The 22,610-nt window shown below is 42.9% G+C and overlaps 1 protein-coding gene across 10 annotated transcripts in view; it reads left to right on the top strand.

Moving 5' to 3' along the window:
* The window catches only part of pak5 (p21 protein (Cdc42/Rac)-activated kinase 5), a 41,451-nt gene extending 18,877 nt beyond the window's left edge, over positions 1-22,574 (top strand). For 9 of the 10 annotated variants that reach the window (XM_086100061.1, XM_086100062.1, XM_086100063.1 and 6 more), the window contains 9 exons: positions 4,671-5,507; positions 8,236-8,445; positions 8,547-8,673; positions 9,063-9,217; positions 9,479-9,612; positions 12,429-12,555; positions 12,890-13,015; positions 13,102-13,236; positions 21,631-22,574. In XM_086100061.1, coding sequence (XP_085956187.1) covers positions 4,671-5,507; positions 8,236-8,445; positions 8,547-8,673; positions 9,063-9,217; positions 9,479-9,612; positions 12,429-12,555; positions 12,890-13,015; positions 13,102-13,236; positions 21,631-21,786 — 2,007 coding nt within the window. In that variant the 3' untranslated portion in view covers positions 21,787-22,574. Of the gene's footprint in view, positions 1-4,670; positions 5,508-8,235; positions 8,446-8,546; positions 8,674-9,062; positions 9,218-9,478; positions 9,613-12,428; positions 12,556-12,889; positions 13,016-13,101; positions 13,237-21,630 lie in introns of those variants that run through there. The other variant, XR_015097627.1, reaches the window with a different exon arrangement.
* Positions 22,575-22,610: the final 36 nt, after the last annotated feature.

Below are 22,610 nucleotides of genomic sequence, written 5' to 3' on the forward strand. Positions count from 1 at the left end.
TTTCTTTTCTTTCTCCGAGAAAGTTGACTTTCTTTTTTCTCATTTTATCCTTCCTTGTTGTGTCATTTGTCACATTAGATTTCCTTCTTCGTATTTTTCGTATTATCCACTCCCACTCTGTTCCTATTTTCCCTTTTCTTGTTCTGTCATTTTCCTTTCCTTTTACATTCCCTTCTTTACATCTCCACCCTTGTTGATTTTCCTGAAGTTTCCCTTCTCATTTCGTTTGTCATTCTTTCACTCTCGTTTCCTTTACTGTCAACTCCCTGCTCATTTCGTGTCCTGTCTTCTTCCTTCTCCAGCCCCAGTTTTGTCCTGTACTCCTTTTTTCCACCTTGTATGATCCTTTCCTTTCATTTTTCCCCTTCATTTGTGTTTCTCTCTTGTCCTGTCCTGATCCATACTTTCCATTCTTGTCCTATCATGACATTCCTTGACTTAGCTGTCTTGTCTTGTCCTTTCCTTTTTTCTTTTCATTCTTTCCCCGCTTTCCTTTCTTGTCCTGTTAAGTGCTGTACTTTCCTTTTCTTTTATGTTCCTTTCTCCTCACATCTTTGCAATTTCCATTCCTCCATCCTTTTCTTTTTGTCATTACTCCACTCTCATTTCCTTTCCCGCCATCTTCCCTGTCATTTCCTGTCCTGTCCTTTCCTTTCTCCTGCCCCCCCCAACCCCTCTCATTTCTTCCCATCCTACTCCTCTTCTCCCTCTCTGCTGTACTTAACTTGAGCAGGCCGTGGTGAGTAGATCTATTACAGCTTATCTCTAAAGGACAGGCCAACGCGGCACACCAGTGAAATATGGCCGCTGTCAGAGCCAACGCCGAGCACGACCCGACTCACGCTGGCGTAAGGACGTAAAGAGGCAGCGGAGGGGTGGGTGGGTAGGGTATGCACCAGGCGTACAGGGGACGATTTCTGGGGAGGCTAGTCCCTATAAGCCCTCTAATTCAAATTAGAGGGCTTTCACGCAGAGTGCCGCGTCAGACCCGTAACGGGCAATTAATTTATTATTCTGGTATGTAGCAAAATGAGAGAGGCTGCTGATTGTCTGCCCCGTTCGTGTCCGAACGCAAGAAATATATATTGCTCGCTTTTGCAATGTGGCCTGACAAATGATTGCAAACTTCTTTCACGCAGAGATCTGCAAAATTGTCTGAAGGCCGGTTGACTTTGTTCCCCCATTCTGTGTCGGCGACATCACTGGTACATGTGTAATAATGTCAAAATGACCTGCTTTTGGTCTCATTTTTGATATTCAAAATGTTAAGATCACCCGGCTGGGTAAGAATGCAACGAGTTTGATGCAGGCGTTCTCTTCTGTGCTGTTTCCGTCAGGTACAGCTTGTTGGACAAACTGCAGCATCTGTCCAAATCATGACAGATTCGTGTCCCTGAGAAAATCCATCCTGCAGCCGCTCAGCTTGATGTAGTCGCTGCATATAGCGGACATTTCACCTTGTGTTCCAGTTCACGGCACCCAGGCAGCTCATAGCAGGGGACCCTTAGGGGGGTCTTGCTTGGAGAGAGAGAGGTGACTTCAACGGTTTATCGTCGGAAGCATATGTATGCGCTGAAAAAAGCCCAACTAGCCTAAAGGTAGCGATAAAAAATTGTGAATAAATGTGAGCAGATGAGCCCCTCGAGTTATTGCAATATGTCAAAGGCAACCATTCCTGTTTGTATATTTATTGTTCATATCTGCCGAAATGAAGAGCAGCAAATGACTCCGGCACCTTCTCAATTTAAACATCTAATGTTTTGTTTTTCCTTACAGCTGGACTAAAGCATATATTCGGCAAACATGCAATTATGTTTAATCAAAAACAAAAGCGTCTCCTGTCCTGTCCGCATTTTGTCGCCAAGGAAATGCTGCATCAAATGTTGAATCCTGCAGAGTTATGAACCCGCATACGATCCCAAAGGTCTTGACTGTTGTGTTAATGCGTACTTTATATCCATGCATTGAAGCTGGAGATTCCGATGTGCGTGTCGACACTGATGGATGAACGGCGCCAGTACGGAGCGTTAAACGGGGAGGCTGGTGCAGGTGTTTGAAGACATACAGATGTATTGTTGTGTCAGCACATCGCCGCTTTGCCGCCTTTCTGCCTCAGCACATGTGACAAGAGCATGACAGAGACGCGTGACAGTCCGTCCAAACCAAGAATTTGCTGATGGCTGACGTTGAGATTAATCATGCCACGCCCCAGTCCCATGTATTGCAAACCAAAATGGGTCTACTCAAAATGCAGTCGGCACGCCTAGGCATGGTGTGATAACAGTGAGCAAAAATATTGCAAAGTCACGTTACAACGGTATTGCAATTATGCCCCTTAATTAGTTTGAAATGTTTGGGAACGTGTGGTTTTTCTTGTACCAGGATGAACATGGCTGCAAAAGCTGCAGAGTTCTGACCCACCCTTCTACTAAAAAAAGGTGCACAGTTTTTCTTCCTCAGGGGGAATCAAAACGTATGCATTTGCTGACAGCTAATTTAGCGGCTTTCATGCGCGTCATTGTGATTGCCACCAATTTCAAATACACTGCTGTATTAAAGATTCGGCCTGGCTTCTAATACATGCACGGCGCCGAGCTTTCACGCGTTAGCACTGACATGTCACCCATATTGACGTGCAAAAAAAAAAAAATGAATACGAAAGGCAGATTCGTATATATGAGCATGAACGTTGGAAGGTTAAATGTGAACATTTGCATGTGTGACGCACAAAATAGAGGGTGCTCCAAGACATTTTAACGTTTTAAATGTGAATAAATGATTAAGTGCCACATCAAAGGCAAAAAAAAGAAATAAATAGTGGTCCATTTTGAATGGTCATATTTAAATGGATAGAGATTTGACAACTGGTTTTGCCGATGTGTGCCTTAATCGGTATGAACTGGCTTTTGTATATTAAGTCTTCTGTGCGTCTAAATCTTGTAGCTTCTTCCGCATATTTTTAAAACCAGGAGAAATGTTTTGTCAGTGAAATGGATCCTTGATCCGAAGTCTAGTAAGTGACCTGATCACTAAGTTGGCGGTCAATGTGGGTGAGCTTTGAACTACAGAACCTGCTTAAATTCCATTTAAAAATAACCGACCAATGAAGCGATTGCTAAAATCGATTAATTGCTTAATCCTACCCTGGAAATTTTCCTTTGCCTGACAATTTGTTATGTACCTTATGCAACAATTCCAAATGCGCCTCCTGTCTCTGGATTCGCTTCATACTTTTCCCTACACGCCAAAGTACGCCTTTTGTGTCGTGATCCACTACTAGTGCGGCACCAGCTTGTCGTGAGTCACCGCGACCACGGCGTGTAAAGGGCTTAGCGTGAGGTAGGAGGGGATGAGAAGCACCCCTGATGTTTAAGCCGCCTCTGCACCCAGGCACATGTATGCGTGCACCCCTAATCACTCTTGCTTTGTGTATACGTGTGTGTGTGTGTGTGTGTGTGTGCACTCGCACGATGTCACGACTACTACAATGCCTCCCCCGGTACGCCCACTGAAAATGAAGCTAATCTGTTGCGAGGGAAATGGGGCAGGGAAGGCAGCAGCTCAGATACACCGCTGGCTTCCTGTTAGCATCTGAAGCTGAGGCTTTTTTTTGTGTGTGTTGGGTGGATGATAGAAGCCTGAAAAAGTTCACATTTTGTAAAAATCTCAAGATTTCTATAGACTTCAAACCGAAATTGGAGACTGTGTTACCTTGTACGTCTTTTGCAGTTTTGGTCTTGGAGACTTTTTTTAAATGGATCTACTCATGATAGTCATGCCACCAAAAATGAAAATGTTTTTGCTAAGTTTTCAAATTGAGTCACATGTTTTTTGGTGAGTCTAGCATGCCAACATACTCCACCCATATGACAAAATGAATGGCAATTTGGGTCTAGTATTTGTGCTTCAAATTTGACAGCAGTCAGGCAAAATCTCCACAAAAGGATTGCCCTTGAGTGATGCCGAGAAATAGCCAAAATGCCCCTAAAATGGCCGCATTTTTTTAAAGTTCCTATTTGTCTGTTTACGCATCGTCAGGTCTGTTTTTATCCACATTTGGACGATCTCATCCTACCTCTTCTCTTCCATCCATGGAAAAGAATGACAAAAAGAATGTGCTTGGTGCTTATCGGGGAAATCTAGAAAATATGACCTACAAGTCAGCGCTCACAGTATTTCAGTATTCCAATGTTAGAGGTTTGCATTGAAGGGGTAGATCCTATCTGTCTGTTTACGCATCACCAGATCTGTTTTTAGCCTCACGGTTAGCATGCCTGCCTCACAGTACAAGGTTCTGTATCTTTGAGGACGTTGATTTCAATCTCAGGATATATTTCTTTTTTTTGTTTGTTTATTATTGTATTCATATCTGAATTTTACCACTTATAAGAACAAATTCAGCACTGAATTGTATGACTTGCAGCATGTAGTGTAAATCCAGCTAGAGAATTGCTTGTTTCTTCATTGCAAGTGATGATTGACGTCATACTTGTTCTAAAGTCAAAGAATTGAAATTGTGTCCCCTAATGAATTTCAATTCATTCAGTTCTCAGACTGGAATGGCTGAACTGAAGCGGAATGCACCCCCATCTTTATTAGCCTGCCAACCCCCTCTTGGTTCTTGTCACTGAAGTTTTTTTCTTCCCCTCCCACCCCCTCACCTCTCGTAGACAATCGTGCGGGGGAACCGGCCCCCCAAAGACGCATCCATCAATGGCCTGCTGGAGGAGTTTGACAACATCTCTGTGACGCGTTCCAATTCATTGCGTAAGGAGAGTCCACCGGGCGCTCACCAGGCGGGCGCTGGCTCCAGGACCTCAGCGGGCCCCCATGCCGGCGGCCCAGAGGAGAACGGCTTCGGCCACTATTACTCGCGCTACTCTTGCGATCTGGACACCTCCGGGAGCCGGGACTACTCTCTGGACAAGCCCGGCTTCTCTGCTGACGGCGAATGGGCCCTGGGCCGGCATTACCGCTTCACCAAGCACAACGGCCACTCGCACCACATCCGCAGCCCCTTCTACCCAGACGCCATGCCCCAAAAGTCGGACTATGGCAAGCTGCCGCCAGACTACCACACCTACCTGGAGAGCAAGGGGCGCTCCATCGACGAGGTGGCGTCCACGGTGGGGAGCGGGGTGGGTTCCAGTGGCTACTACCGGGCGTCGGTGGGCGGCTCGTCCAGCCAGGACTACCGGGACACGTCGGTGGGAACCCCGTCCCGTGCCTCCCTTCATAGCGAGCAGATCAACTACCCGGACAGCGAGTGGAGCTACGGTGGCATGCGGGACGACTACGACAAGAGGCCCAAGAGCTCGTACGTGATGCAGACCAGCCCCATGCCGGCCATCAGGCAGAGGTCTCGCTCGGGGTCCGGGCTCCAGGAACCCAATGTCCCCTATGTGGCGGGTGGTCCCTTCAAGAACCCTGCCCAAGCCCACCAATACAGCTCATACACCTACCCACGCCTGTCAGAGAGCCTCGCCGCCTCACAGACCATCAACAAGGTAAACACTGTGTGTTTATTCATGTGCTTGCACAGTGCGGAATATTTAGACTGTCCGCACAGTGGATAGTGGTTCCCACGTAAAACTGAATTATGGCTTTCATCCACTCCAAGGTGTAATACACATCTGACCCAAGTCAGCCGCAATTTTCTCCAGCTCACCCACTGGCCAAACTTGATATTATATATAGCTAAAAATACAAAAAAAAAAACCCATTTCCCATGATACTGCAGCTCTTAAACTACAAGTATAGGTGTACCTATTGAAGTGTCCAGTGAGCTCCTTAGTTGGTTTCTCAGTACGCTCACGCTTTATTTCCAGACTAATTTGTCTGGCTTTCCTGCCGACATTAACAGACACCTTTTCAGTCCTTCTCCGCAGTCGGATCAATTAGCGCTTAAATCATCGAGGGCAGGGCCGTGACACACTGAACACGAGGAGAGCGGACAGAAATTGAAGTCGAAGGGGAACAAAAGAAGGGGACGGGGGAAGTATATGACAAAAAGAATAGAGATGTCCCAGAGCAAGACTACATTTAAGTAATAATATGTTCCATTTTAATGGGGTTGTTATGTAAGAGCACAATGAGAAAGACGCTCCGAAAAGGATTTTGTGTAGAAACTTGGTAATAGATTAAAGCAACCTTCTGTACAATTCCCTTTGCTTCACAATTCCCTCCCTTCGCCTGTTCAAATTTCTTTCATCTGTATGGCCATACACCAAAATCATATATATATAAGATTATGGATTAAATAAAAAAAAAGCTTTTATTTTGTAGTTAATTTCATAGTTTTAACTAGGTATAGTTTTTGAAGAAGCTCTCGTTGTTTTGTTTTCTCAGTTTGAGTTGTTTCGTTAGTTTTCATTGAACAAATCTAACCTAGTGGTGGAATCGATGACTCCTGCCAGATTCTAAAGTCTCACCTGACGCTGTGTTACCCATGCCCACAATACATTTGGACACCAGAAAAGGTGAACGATTTATCTACACACCCGAATACAAGTTTTCTTAAATATGAATACCCAGACAAAAAGTTATCCGTTATCATTTACTTTGTTGACTCTGTTACGGTTGTTGAATCCATTGTCTCATTGCATTGTGTCCGTATACTATCTAAAAGATGCTGTGACTTGACTGATCTGCCATCCCACTTCAGATGAGGATTTCCTGTTACAAACTAAACCGCAGCATAGAGCTTGGACTGTCACTTTTGGAGCTCTTGCCGTGCGGGCAGAAAGTAGCGATGCAGTCAACCTGCAATAGGAGGAGGGGGGTTCGGTCCTTATGCTCACTCTCTGGGCTCCATTAAGGCAGCCGCGCAGCGTGATGGCATCTGCGGCACTACTACCGTACCTCCTCCTCCTTCTCCTCCCTCCACACAGCGACGAGTCCAGTAGGTTTGCTGATGTGGATCCCAGGGCGCCTTGATGAAAAAGCATTTAACCTCCACGCTTCACCAAATAGAAAAAGAAATGCAGAATGCAAGCAATGCGGGATTGGACTGCAGTAGTAATGGGGGAGGTCATTTTTTTCATTCGTTTGCTAAAGCCGGGGTGGGAAAACTGGTGTTCAGGGTGTACGACGCCTACTGCCTGACTCCAGCACCCCTGCGACCCGCATGAGGATGAGCACTTTGCATAAGGGATGGATATACTGTAAATGAAAAATGTAATAAAATCGAATATTATTTCATTTTACCCAAAATGTTAAAATGTGAGAAAATAATACAAATAAAGGAACATATACATTATAACGACGCAGTTTTGGGAGAAAATGAATGCAGCAAATATTACCGGAGTCTTCAACATGCGCAATAAATGCCTGGCGGGCATTTCCATACGTCCTGACTGTATGTGGCCCTCCGGCTGTACCTTGCTCATCCCTGCACTAAGCGCTAAACTCAGAAATCAGGGCTATTCTTCTTGTAACAAACCCCCTCTTGCCTTTTTTTTCTTCTTCGATGTAACCAACACAGTCCCACACCAGCTTTATTTATCCCCTCTCTCGCACAATAATAAACACACACTCCCTCTCTCTTTTCTCCCCCTTTTCTCTGCAGCAGCTCTCAGTGACAAATTGATGTTGCGGCACTCCCCCCCCCTCCCCCCTCCCCCCTCTCTTTTGCAGCCTTAGCATAAAAGCGGGCTTGACCGTGTTCCGCCACCGAATTCAATTTCACACTTGAGTTAGGTTGTTGATTACCCTGCCAAACTCAGATTAATGCGCGTTTAACCAACATGGATCAGGAGACCCCCCTTTGGCTGACAGCCAGCCAGACAACGATACAGTGGGAAGGAGGCTCGATTGGGGTTGGGGGGCTGGGGGGGGGGGTGGCGTGGAGCACCTCCTTCTCAGGCTGCACGGAGTGATTGATTATAAAAGTTCGCACCATGTAATTATACACCATCTTAACACGTCAGGAATGATCCTCCTCCTCTTCCAGTCCTCTCCGTGTGCGTGCGCCCACATGCCACCAGAGAATTTAGTTCCTCATTGACACCAATGTTGTTTCCCTTGAATCCCAAGTTGGGCCCCATGCTTGTTGATTGAGCAAAAGTGTCCAACCCAATCAAAATGGCCTGTACATCTCATTATGAACTCCATGACTGAGCTTTATAAACTGTATTTAGTGCTTTACTTCACGCAGTCATGCTTCAGCGAGTGTGATTCGGTGTCTTTTGTAATTGCCTGCGTGCATGACTGAAGTTGCCGCATGACCTCCCGCAGGGTGACTACGAGCGTCCGTCGCGGGACGGCAGCCCCCACGCAACGGCCGGAGACACCTACCCCCGCGGGCCCCTCAAGCTACCTCAGAACCACGCCAAGCCCCCCGGCTACCCGCCCATACACCTGCCCTACCCGCCCGTCTTTCACCATTACAAGCCGTCGCCCTACCACCATCCGCCCTCCCAGCCCAGCCCGCCATACACCCCACAGGTACGCTAGCAAGAGACGCTAAGCACCACAAGCAAACACGTGATTGAATTCCCATCTCACTATTTCTCAATGTTTTTCCGCTGCGCGGGGCATACTCCCAGCCGTCGTCACCCTACATCCCCCCGGGGGCGTACCCTCCTCCCTCGTGGGGCTCCAGCTCTGACACTCAGCCCTCCAGAGTGTCGCACGAGCAGTTCCGAGCCGCACTGCAGCTAGTCGTCAATCCAGGTAACTCAGTAGTTGGTCGTTCTCAAACTTTTTTTCACCAAAGTAGCTCCTCAAAATTACTCTGTTCTACAAGTGTTATGATAAAGACCAACATTCAAATCAAGTTACGTAGGCCTAACTAGTCATCAAAAATGATAGACGTTTATGATGGTAAGCCACTGTAACATTGTGCACAATATCGGCTATCGGTACCAGCTATCGGTACCAGTACCGTACAGTGTCGGAATTGTTTTGTGGGATTTTAGATCGGATTTAATTCCGGTTGTTTTTTCATATATCTCTTTTAAAATCTGTGAAAATTGGCCATTTGTTTGCCATTTTCTGTTGTAGTTTTTTTACACATTGACACATAGAGGATGATTTATTTCTCTTCTGGATGCTGTCATCAGGTGACCCCCGTGAGTACCTGGACAGCTTCATCAAGATCGGTGAGGGCTCCACAGGCATCGTGTGCATCGCCAATGAGAAAAACAGTGGAAAACAGGTGGCTGTCAAGAAGATGGACCTGAGGAAGCAGCAGAGGAGGGAGCTGCTCTTCAATGAGGTGCCAATACCGCCGCACGTGTGCGCGCGTGTGTTCTCGGCATGCGTACATCAGAGGGTGTTGATTCTGGAGCTAATTAGTTTCATTGTAATCCTCATAATCCGCACATGTAATCCTGTTATGGTAAAACTCCAGAATCTGTTTAGAGAGAGAGTCATTTCAATGAAGAGCTAATATTAAATGACGTGTGTGTGTGTGTGTGTGTGTGTGTGTGTGTGTGTGTGTGTGTGTGTGTGTGTGTGTGTGTGTGTGTGTGTGTAGGTAGTTATCATGAGGGACTACCACCATGAGAATGTAGTGGACATGTACAATAGCTACCTGGTGGGAGACGAGCTGTGGGTGGTCATGGAGTTCCTGGAGGGAGGGGCGCTCACTGACATCGTCACACACACCAGGTAAAGGACTAAACACACACATACGCATATCAAAGACAACAAATGTGCTTTGATACACCACTTAGGTGATTTTGAGCATGTGCGATGCTAAGTGATGCCAGTGTAATATTTATACCCCGTGAACTCCAGTCCAGTGTCGTTTACAGGGTTCCCACGGGTCCTTAAAGGTAATTCATTCATTCATTCATCTTCCGAACCGCTTGATCCTCACTAGGATCAAGCGTGGGGTGCTAGAGCCTATCCCAGCTGTCTCCGGGCAGTAGGCGGGGGACACCCTGAATCGGTTGCCAGCCAATCGCAGGGCACACTGAGACGAACAACCATCCACGCTCACACTCACACCTAGGGACAATGTAGAATGGTCAATCAGCCTGCCACACATGTTTTTTTTGGAATGTGGAAGGAAACCGGAGCACCCGGAGATAACCCACACAGGCCCGGGGAGAACATGCAAACTCCACACAGGGAGGCCGGAGCTGGAATCGATCCGGTACCTCTGCACTGTGAAGCCGACATGCTAACCACTGGACTACCGGGCCGCCCCCCTTAAAGGTCATAAGAATCCATTAAAAAGTTGTAAAATTATGAATTGTCCTTAATTTTCGGGGAAAGCTTCTAAAATCAATAAAAATCCTTAAAAATTAACCTACATGGCTTTCTGTTCATTCAATCCACCGTGAATACCCTGCTGAATGGAGAACAAGTCCTTACAAATGGCTAAATTAGCCCTCAAAAGTCCTTCAATAAAAAGCAAGTGGAAGAATGGTAACCCTGCAATCGCCCTAACCCCCAAAACGCCCTAACCCCAATTCAGGGTTCCCACTCTTCCACTTGCATTTTTATTTTTATGGGCAAACAGCAAGCCCTTTATTTGACATACCGTATGTCAAATTGGCCCGAAATGACCCAAAATGATCACGTGATGATCATCAGAACTGATTGGAATCAGCGGGAAAAGCAGAGCGGGAACCAGGAAGGCATGACAAAACTATGAATTGGAAGGGTGGGGAAAATGACATACACAAATGAAATGAAGACCACAGGTACATTTTTAAGGATTTTTATTGATTTTAGCTTTCCCTGAAAATTGAGGACAATGAAGAACATAATTTTACAGCTTCTTTTTTTTATGGATTTTTATTAACTTTAAAGACCCGTGGGAACCCTGGTTTAGTTGTATTGATTTTTACCACCTTTCTATTCACAAGTGATCACATGTTGTGTATACAGGAACAGTTATAAAAATATTAGTGTGTTTAGCTGATGGTAAAATATGCCTGGAGTGTAACTCCAAATGGCTCCCCAGATGTAATATGTAATTGTGGGGGTGGAGGGAGTTAAAACAGAGGACACGTGAGCAGTGGAGGAACATGACACAGATGGTTTGTAATGAAGTCTTTCACAACATTTGAGACTTTTTTTTTTTTTTAACTCACCAACTTTCCCTTAATTGTCTCCCTGTGTTAATGAGTTTCCACGCTGATTGTTTTGGTACTTTAATTCCCATCACTTCTGTGGATTGTTGGCGCATGCTAATAAAAAGATTGGCTGAGGAACAGTCGGCTGACGTTATGTCCCCTCATAAAGGAAATGAAAAAAACCCCCTCTTCAACTCAAATTTCAATTAGCTGTACATCATTAAACGAATGCTTGTAGGATCTTTTTAGCCTCAAATAATACAATGGAAATTAAAGTCATCACGACGACCACACAAGTGTTGCTTAAAGCCTTTACAGCAAACTCACTAAAAGGCTTCTAGACTGAGTAAGATCAGTACCAAAACCCAATTAGCTTAGGAGAGCATCAAAGCAGAGTTATCTCAACAACAACAAAAAAAAAAAGATCATAGCACAAAGAGTGAGCTTTACACTAAATTAGAGTGAGCTTAGTTTAGTACAAGAAGCTAAGTGCACTTTAAGTTATTTTAGCTCGGAGACAGTTGGTTTATTTTAGAAGACCAAGTCATCTTAGCTTTGCACCAGTGCAAAGTGAGCTTAGACAAGCACAAAGGTGCATTCAGAAATTCAATCTGACATCCTAACTCTCCACCCTTAAGTACCACTGTCACGTGAGATCCAGCATGTGTACTTTCTTTGAATTTACGAATGAGGTCATTCGAGTCCTCCGTCAGCCCAGAACCATTGCATCCTGCTCGAACACCGTGACAGTCATCTTAGGTACGCACAAACACTTGAGTTCAATTATTTTAGCACAAAAAAAAATTTACTTTAAAGGTTGGCTTATTTTAGCATTCATACAGTGTGTGTGTGCGTGTGTATACACGCATCCACTGACTGTTCATTAACCGAAGACTCATTTGTCTTGTTGCAAACGTGTGACACTTTGACTTCAGAAACACACACCGACACAAATACACCCCGTATTTGTGTCGGTGTGTGTGCGTGTGTATATTTGACACAAGTGCTATCCCAGTATCTCACACACACACACACACACACACACACACACACACACACACACACACACACACACACACACACACACACACACACACACACACACACACACACACGCAGAGAGACAAACCCGATAGTAGTTTAAGGGTTGTGCCACACCAGAAGGCACACATAGTTGCCAGCTGGCCATGTGTGCGTGTGTTCATTAAAGCTGTAAATGTATCGTGTGTGTGCGTGTGGGTGAGGCGCCGCACTGCACCTGAACCTCCATCTGGGACCTCTTGCTCTGCGTATCACCCCTGAAAATACAACCTCCAACTTTTACGTAGATTTCGCAACCATTTAAAATAGTACACAGTACGACTGCATATGATATGTGTGTATGCGCACGTGTGACAGGATGAACGAGGAGCAGATTGCCACGGTGTGCTTGTCGGTGCTGCGTGCCCTGTGCTACCTTCACACGCAAGGTGTCATCCACCGAGACATCAAAAGTGATTCCATCCTTCTCACCAGCGATGGACGGGTAAACACATGCATGCGTCACCACCTTGACAGAGACGCGTACTCTGATCAAACAGGTCAAAAACTCATCAGCCAATCAGAAGGCTCGAAATGTAATATTGCTAAAAAGGCTGAATGCTAAACAAGAACTAGAGGTTTGTGATCAAATTCAAAGGTGAAAAATAGTATTTTATTTACATTTTAAGCTGAAGCAAATATTGTAGCATCCACAATGCCAATCAAATAGGTGGTAGAACAACAAATGACTAAAAAGCAATTAGTGGCTAATAGGTCAGATTTGCACCTCCCTCACCACAAAGCAATCAAGCAGGTAACTTTTTGACATGTGCGCGCAGATCAAGCTGTCCGACTTTGGCTTTTGTGCCCAAGTGTCCAAAGAGGTGCCCAAGAGGAAGTCACTGGTAGGGACACCATATTGGATGGCGCCGGAAGTCATCTCCAGACTGCCTTATGGAACAGAGGTAATACACATACTGATTCTGCTACATCATAGATTTTATTTCATGATTGTATTTATCATGACGTGTGTGTGTGCGCACGTGTGCAGGTAGATGTGTGGTCGCTGGGCATCATGGTGATTGAAATGGTAGATGGTGAGCCCCCGTACTTTAACGAGCCCCCCTTGCAAGCCATGAGGAGGATACGTGACAACCTTCCCCCGCGGCTAAAAGAGTCGCATAAGGTGAGCGTTAGCTAGCAGAGCCAAATGTTAATTTGTAATGTCTGAAATGTTTGTCAGCATACCAGGAGCTAAATGGACAGCTAGCCCAGTTGCTAATTTGCCCTGCGATTGGCTGGCAACGAGTTCAGGGTGACTCCGCCTACTGCCCGAAGACAGCTGCAAACAAATACTAAAAAGTACAAATAAATGATAAAAATATAGAACTGCTATGATGAAAATGAAACATAACATGTTTTTATTCATACAATAGTGTAATAAAAACAAGAAAACAAGTGGAATAATACAAAGAGTACAAAAAAAAGAAAATATAAGAAATGGTTATGACAAATACAAAAACTGTCTATAGGCAGTAAGTGGTGTACACCCTGAACTGGTTGCCAGCCAAATGCAGGGCATACATGGATGAACAATCATTCACGCTCAGATTAAAACTGAGGGACGAATTTTAGCGTTCCATTAACTTGCCATGCATGTTTTCGGAATGTGGGGGAAAAAAAAAACATGCAGGGATGTTTTTTTTTTTTTTTTCCGAAACGACCATGAAAAGTAAAGCTTTTGTTTCCCCCGAAATGACCATGTATATATAATGTGTTTTTTCCGCTAAACGAAAATGTATAGTAAGGCTTTTTTGAACGACCATGTATAATAAGGCATTTTTTTCGGGCTAAAAATGCCCTACTATATACATGGTCGACCATGCAGTTAGGCGTTTTTTGCCGAAAAAAACGACCATGTATAGTAAGGCGTTTTGAGTCCAAAACCCCCCCCACCATTTATAGAAAGCCGTTTTTACCCCCCAAAAAAACAACCAGATATAGTAAGGCGTTTTTAGCCCGAAAAAAACAACCATGTATAGGAAGGCATTTTTAGCCCGAAAAAAAACGACCATGTATAGTAAGGCGTTTTTCGCCCCCCAAAAAAACGACCATGTATAGTAAGGCGTTTTTAGCCCCAAAAAAAACGACATAGTATAGTAAGGCATTTTTAGCCCGAAAAAAAAAACGACCATGTATAGTAAGGCGTTTTTAGCCCCAAAAAAAACGACATAGTATAGTAAGGCATTTTTAGCCCGAAAAAAAAACCGACCATGGATAGTAAGGCCTTTTTAGCCTGAAAATAACCACCATGTATAGTAAGGCGTTTTTCGCCCGAAAAAAACAACATAGTAGTAAGGCGTTTTTCGCCCGAAAAAAAAAACGACATAGTATAGTAAGGCGTTTTTAGCGGAAAAAAACCACCATGTATAGTAAGGCGTTTTTAGCCTGAAAAAAATGACATAGTATATATAGTAAGCCGTTTTTAGCCGAAAAAAACGACCATGTATATATAGTAAGGCGTTTTTCACCCGAAAAAAAACGACAGTAGTAAGGCGTTTTTTGCCCGAAAAAAAATGACCATGTATAGTAAGCCGTTTTTAGCCGAAAAAAACGACCATGTTGCCAGTAAGGCGTTTTTAGCCCGAAAAAAACGACATAGTATAGTAAGGCGTTTTTAATCCTGAAAAAAAAGACCATGTATAGTAAGCCATTTTTAGCCCGAAAAACCCCCGACCATGTGTAGTAAGGCGTTTTTAGCCCGAAAAAAACCCCGATATAGTATATAGTAAGGCGTTTTTAGCCCAAAAAAAACGACATTGTATAGTAAGGCGTTTCTAGCCCGAAAAAAAAAGAAATAGTATAGTATGGCGTTTTTAGCCGAAAAAAACGACCATGTATAGTAAGGCGTTTTTACCCCAAAAAAACTACCATGTAATGGAAGGACTTTTTAACACAAAAAACGACCATGGATAGTCAGGTGTTTTTAGCCCAAAAAACATGGTCGTTTGAACGGGGGTTGCCTGGACTGAACACCTGCACGCGTATCTCTCCACCGCCAGTGACAGTGACTTCGTCTGCACTGTCGGCATATTTGACATTGCCTACGAAAGGTTTGCAGGAAAAAAGTAACTTCATGTTTGGTGTTGTATTTTCACACATCAGTGAGCGGTTGTTCGAACCAGGGTTGTCTGGACCAAACACCTGCATGTTTACCCCTACACCACCAGTGACTGTAACTTGCACTGCACTATAGGCGTATTTGCCATGCACTAGTGAGCATTTACAGTTAAAAAAAAAAAAAGCAAAGAGTTTGGTGTATTTTATTTTCACATGTGACTGAGTGGGGTTTGAACCGAGGGAGCCTGGACCGAAAGCCGGCGCGTGTGCCTCTACACTACGACACATTGTCGTTTTTTTTAGACTAAAAAGGCCTTGCTATACGTGGTCAATTTTTCGGGCTAAAAACGCCTTACGAGTAACGACCATGTATAGTAAGGCCTTTTTAGCCCGAAAAAAACGACCATGTATAGTCAGGCGTTTTTAGCCCGAAAAAAACGACATAGAATAGTAAGCCGTTTTTAGCCGAAAAAAACCACCATGTATAGTAAGGCGTTTTTAGCCCGAAAAAAAAAACGACATAGGATATAGTAAGGAGTTTTTAGCCCAAAAAACGACCATGTAGAGTAAGACGTTTTTAGCCCGAAAAAAAACAACATAGTATAGTAAGAGGTTTTTAGCCCGAAAAAAACGACATAGTATAGTAAGGCGTTTTAAGCCCGAAAAAAACGACATAGTATAGTAAGATGTTTTTAGCCCGAAAAAAACGACCATGTATAGTAAGGCGTTTTTAGCCCGAAAAACCCCACATAGTATAGTAAGGCGTTTTTAGCCCGAAAAAAACGACCATGTATAGTAAGGCGTTTTTAGCCCGAAAAAAAAACGACATAGTATAGTAAGACATTTTTATTCCGAAAAAAATGACATAGTATATAGTAAGGCGTTTTTCGCCTCAAAAAAACGACATAGTATCGTAAGGCCGAAAAAAATGACCATGTATAGTAAGGCGTTTTTAGCCCGAAAAAACAACATGGTATAGCAAGGCTTTTTCAGCCCGAAAAAAAAGACATAGTATATAGTAAGACGTTTTTAGCCGAAAAAAACGAGCATGTATAGTAAGGCGTTTTTAGCCCGAAAAAAAACGACATAGTATAGTAAGGCGTTTTTAGCCCGAAAAAAACGACATAGTATAGTAAGGCGTTTTGGAGCCGAAAAAAACGACATAGTATAGTAAGGCTTTTTTGGCCTGAATAAAACAACATAGTATAGTACGGCGTTTTTGGCCCGAAAAAACGACATAGTATAGTAAGGCGTTTTTGAGCCGAAAAAAACGACATAGTATAGTAAGGCGTTTTTGAGCCGAAAAAAACCCGACATAGTATAGTACGCTGTTTTTAGCCGAAAAAAACCACCATGTATAGTAAGGCGTTTTTAGCCCGAAAAAAAACGACATAGGATATAGTAAGGAGTTTTTAGCCAAAAAAACGACCATGTATAGTAAGGCGTTTTTAGCCCGAAAAAAAACACAGTATAGTAAGGCGTTTTTAGCCCGAAAAAAACGACCATGTATAGTAAGGCGTTTTTAGCCCGAAAAAACCCCGACATAGTTTAGTAAGGCGTTTTTATTCCGAAAAAAATGACATAGTATATAGTAAGGCGTTTTTCGCCTCAAAAAAACGACATAGTATAGTAAGGCCGAAAAAAATGACCATGTATAGTAAGGCGTTTTGGAGCCGAAAAAAACGACATAGTATAGTAAGGCTTTTTTGGCCTGAATAAAACAACATAGTATAGTACAGCGTTTTTGGCCCGAAAAAACGACATAGTATAGTAAGGCGTTTTTGAGCCGAAAAAAACGACATAGTATAGTAAGGCGTTTTTGAGCCGAAAAAAACGACATAGTATAGTAAGGCGTTTTTGAGCCGAAAACCCCCCGACATAGTATAGTAAGGCGTTTTTGGCCCGAAAAAAAACGACCTAGTATAGTACGCCGTTTTTAGCCGAAAAAAACCACCATGTATAGTAAGGCGTTTTTAGCCCGAAAAAAAAACGACATAGGATATAGTAAGGAGTTTTTAGCCAAAAAAATGACCATGTATAGTAAGGCGTTTTTAGCCCGAAAAAAAACAACATAGTATAGTAAGAGGTTTTTAGCCCGAAAAAAACGACATAGTATAGTAAGGCGTTTTTAGCCCGAAAAAACAACAACATAGTATAGTAAGAGGTTTTTAGCCCGAAAAAAACGACATAGTATAGTAAGGCGTTTTAAGCCCGAAAAAAACGACATAGTATAGTAAGGCGTTTTTGAGCCGAAAAAAACGACATCGTATAGTAAGGCGTTTTTGAGCCGAAAAAAATGACATAGTATAGTAAGGCGTTTTTGGCCCGAAAAAACGACATAGTACAGTAAGGCGTTTTTGAGCCAAAAAACCCCGACAAAGTATAGTAAGGCGTTTTTGAGCCGAAAAAAACGACATAGTATAGTAAGGCGTTTTTGAGCCGAAAAATACGACATAGTATAGTAAGACGTTTTTGAGCCGAAAAAAACGACATAGTATAGTAAGGCGTTTTTGGCCCGAAAAAACGACATAGTATATATAGTAAGGCGTTTTGGAGCCGAAAAAAACGACATAGTATAGTAAGGCGTTTTTGAGCCGAAAAAAACGACATAGTATAGTAAGGCGTTTTTGAGCCGAAAAAAAACGACATAGTATCGTAAGGCGTTTTTGAGCCGAAAAAAACGACATAAGGCGTTTTTGGCCCGAAAAAAACGACATAGTATAGTAAGGCGTTTTTGAGCCGAAAAAAACGACATAGTATATATAGTAAGGCGTTTTTGAGCCGAAAAAAACGACATAGTATAGTAAGGCGTTTTTGAGCCGAAAAAAACCGACATAGTATAGTAAGGCGTTTTTTGCCCGAAAAAAACGACATAGTATCGTAAGGCGTTTTTGAGCCGAAAAAAACGACATAAGGCGTTTTTGGCCCGGAAAAAACGACATAGTATAGTAAGGCGTTTTTGGCCCGAAAAAACGACATAGTATATATAGTAAGGCGTTTTGGAGCCGAAAAAAACGACATAGTATAGTAAGGCGTTTTTGAGCCGAAAAAAACGACATAGTATAGTAAGGCGTTTTTGAGCCGAAAAAAAACGACATAGTATAGTAAGGCGTTTTTTGCCCGAAAAAAACGACATAGTATCGTAAGGCGTTTTTGAGCCGAAAAAAACGACATAAGGCGTTTTTGGCCCGAAAAAAACGACATAGTATAGTAAGGCGTTTTTGAGCCGAAAAAAACGACATAGTATATATAGTAAGGCGTTTTTGAGCCGAAAAAAACGACATAGTATAGTAAGGCGTTTTTGGCCCGAAAAAAAGACATAGTATAGTAAGGCGTTTTTAGCCCGAAAAAAACGACATAGTATAGTAAGGCGTTTTTGAGCCGAAAAAAACGACATAGTACAGTAAGGCGTTTTTGGCCCGAAAAAAACGACGTAGTATAGTAAGGCCTTTTTGAGCCGAAAAAAATGACATAGTATAGTAAGGCGTTTTTGGCCCGAAAAAACGACATAGTATAGTAAGGCGTTTTGGAGCCGAAAAAAACGACATAGTATAGTAAGGCGTTTTTGGCCCGAAAAAAACGACATAGTATAGTAAGGCGTTTTGGAGCCGAAAAAAACGACATAGTATAGTAAGGCGTTTTTGGCCCGAAAAAACGACATAGTATAGTAAGGCGTTTTTGAGCCGAAAAAAACGACATAGTACAGTAAGGCGTTTTTGGCCCGAAAAAAACGACGTAGTATAGTAAGGCCTTTTTGAGCCGAAAAAAACGACATAGTACAGTAAGGCGTTTTTGGCCCGAAAAAAACGACGTAGTATAGTAAGGCCTTTTTGAGCCGAAAAAAACGACATAGTATAGTAAGGCGTTTTGGAGCCGAAAAAAACGACATAGTATAGTAAGGCGTTTTGGAGCCGAAAAAAACCACATAGTATAGCAAGGCGTTTTTGAGCCGAAAAAAACGACATAGTATAGTAAGGCGTTTTTGAGCCGAAAAAAACGACATAGTATAGTAAGGCGTTTTTTGCCCGAAAAAAACGACATAGTATCGTAAGGCGTTTTTGAGCCGAAAAAAACCACATAAGGCGTTTTTGGCCCGAAAAAAACGACATAGTATAGTAAGGCGTTTTGGAGCCGAAAAAACGACATAGTATAGTAAGGCGTTTTTGGCCCGAAAAAACGACATAGTATAGTAAGGCGTTTTGGAGCCGAAAAAAACGACATAGTATAGTAAGGCGTTTTTGGCCCGAAAAAAACGACATAGTATCGTAAGGCCTTTTTGAGCCGAAAAAAACGACAGTATAGTAAGGCGTTTTTGGCCCGAAAAAACAACATAGTATAGTAAGGCGTTTTGGAGCCGAAAAAAACGACATAGTATAGTAAGGCGTTTTGGAGCCGAAAAAAACGACATAGTATAGTAAGGCGTTTTGGCCCGAAAAAACGACATAGTATAGTAAGGCGTTTTTGGCCCGAAAAAACGACATAGTGTATAGTAAGGCGTTTTTGGCCCGAAAAAACGACATAGTATATAGTAAGGCGTTTTTGAGCCGAAAAAAACGACATAGTATAGTAAGGCGTTTCTGAGGCGAAAAAAACTGACATAGTATACTAAGGCGTTTTTGAGCCGAAAAAAAACGACATAGTATAGTAAGGCGTTTTTGGCCCGAAAAAAACGACATTGTATACTAAGGCGTTTTTGGCCCGAAAAAAACGACATAGTATCGTAAGGCGTTTTTGGCCCGAAAAAACGACATACTATAGTAAGGCGTTTTGGAGGCGAAAAAAACAACATAGTATAGTAAGGCGTTTTTGAGCCAAAAAAAACAACATAGTATAGTAAGGCGTTTTTCATTGTCGTTTTTTCGGGCTAAAAACTTCTTACTATATACTAAGGTGTTTTTTGTCTGAAAAAAAACAACATACTATACTATCACACATAACTGAGCGGGGTTTGAACCAGGGTTGCCTGGACCAAACACCGGGGTGTATACCTCTACACCACCAGCGACTGTATCTATATCTGCACTACAGGCGTATTTGACATGCACCTTTGAGGGTTTCCAGGAAAAGGTAACTAAGTGTTGTATTTTCACCCAAAACTGAGCGGGGTTTGAACCGGGGTTGCCTGGACCAAACACCGGGTGTATACCTCTACACCACCAGCGACTGTATCTATATCTGCACGACAGGCGTATTTGACATGCACCTTTGAGGGTTTTCAGGAAAAAGTGTTGTCTTTTCAAACAAAACCGAACGGGGTTTGAACCGGGGTTGCCTGGACCAAACACCGGGGTGTATACCTCTACACTATCTGTGACTGTGACTTGTCCTGCACTTTAGGCCTATTTGACATGCACTTTCGAGGGTTTCTAGGAAAAAAGTGTTGGATTTTCACACATAACTGAGCGGGGTTTGAACCAGGGTTGCCTGGACCAAACACCGGGGTGTATACCTCTACACCACCAGCGACTGTATCTATATCTGCACGACAGGCGTATTTGACATGCACCTTTGAGGGTTTTCAGGAAAAAGTGTTGTCTTTTCAAACAAAACCGAACGGGGTTTGAACCGGGGTTGCCTGGACCAAACACCGGGGTGTATACCTCTACACTATCTGTGACTGCAACTTGTCTTGCACTTTAGGCCTATTTGACATGCACTTTCAAGGGTTTCCAGGAAAATGTGTTATATTTTTACACGTCACTGAGCGGTCGTTTTTTTTTCAGCTAAAACCGCCTTACTATACATGGTCGTTTTTTTTTTCCGGCTAGAAATGCCTTACTCTACATGGTCGTTTTTTTCGGCTCAAAACGCCTTTCTATACATGGTCGTTTTTTTCAGCTCAAAACGCCTTGCTATACATGGTCGTTTTTTTGGGCTAAAAACGCCTTACTATACATTGTCGTTTTTTTGGCACTAAAAACGCCTTACTATACATGGTCATTTTTTGCGCTAAAAACGCTTTAGTGCATGGTAGTTTTTTCGTGCTAAAAACACCTTACGATACATGGTCGTTTTTTTCTGCTAAAAACGCCTTACTATTCATGATAATTTTTTTAGGGGGGGTGCTAAAAACGCCTTCCTATACATGGTCGTATTTTTTGGCAGAAAATGCCTTCCTTTACATGGGCGATTTTTGGGCTACAAGGCGTATTTGACATGCACTTTCGAGGGTTTCCAGGAAAAAGTAACTAAGTGCCTGGCGTTGCATTTTCACACATCACTGAGCGAGGTTTGAACCCCCATTGCCTGGACCGAAAGTGTACCTCTACACCACCAGTGACTGTGAATGGTATGTATACTACTGTGTTTTTAGCCCAAAAAAATGACCATGTATAGTCAGGCGTTTTTTGCCGGAAAAAAACCCAACCATGAATAGTAAGACGTTTTTTTTTTGAAAAAGAAAAAAAGGACAGAAGAAAACAGGACAAACTGAGTAACATTTGTGATTGTGTTGTGTTAGGTGTCATCGGTGCTGCGTTCCTTCCTGGACCTGATGCTGGTACGTGAGCCTTCCCAGCGATCCACCGCACAGGAGCTTCTCCAGCATCCCTTCCTCAAACTGTCGGGACCGCCGTCCTGCATCGTGCCCCTCATGAGACACTACCGCCACCGCTGAAAACACACACACACACACACACACACACGCACTTCGGTGGTGACTGCCATCCTGCCCACCCCTTGTCAAAACCGACTCCTCTTGTAACCGTGACGTAGATTAGTTAACCGACAGACATGCAAAAACAACTATGAGGAAATTATGGAACTCTGAAGCGGACTCCTGTTGTTTTAGGCCTGTGTGGGCGAATAACTACCCACACTCCAGCTGCACATGTATTTTCAGAGCAACTTGTAAGATTGAGTGTACAGTTTTGATAACTTTGGGTATTTGATGGTGTGGTAGCCATTGTGATTGGAGCAGTATTCAGTAGACGTTCCTCAGCTTTATAATTTATGTAAACATTTTTTCATAAACAAATGTATATAAACACACACACACACAAATACACAGATCTAGATCTGACGATATACATCTATATCGACTGATCTCGATCTCTAGATCTACACCGATATCTACAGACCTAGATCTACATATTTTGATATACACACATAAACATGAAATATTCCAAATATCCCATTTTAACCCAACTGTTACTATAAAAAAAAAGCAACTAAATATATATTACCACTATCCATCTTTGTAGACAGAACTTCAAAACTTTGGGCAAAAAAGGGTAAGGTAAGGCATTTTCTATGAGCTTTTTAAAGTATTTATTTATTGCAATTCGTTTTTGTCGAGTGTGGCCTTTTTTTTTTAATCAGTCATTTTATTGTTTAAATTATTGAATGAACAAGAAACCCAGCGGTCGATAACGATCTCTTCAAATACACTCAAATGCAATGAAACTGTGACTTCACTTTGTTTTTGTGTCAAGACATTAA

This window comes from Hippocampus guttulatus, chromosome 20 (assembly GCF_054856545.1).
Source record: "Hippocampus guttulatus isolate MCC_2025c chromosome 20, RoL_Hgut_1.0, whole genome shotgun sequence".
NCBI lineage: Eukaryota > Metazoa > Chordata > Actinopteri > Syngnathiformes > Syngnathidae > Hippocampus > Hippocampus guttulatus.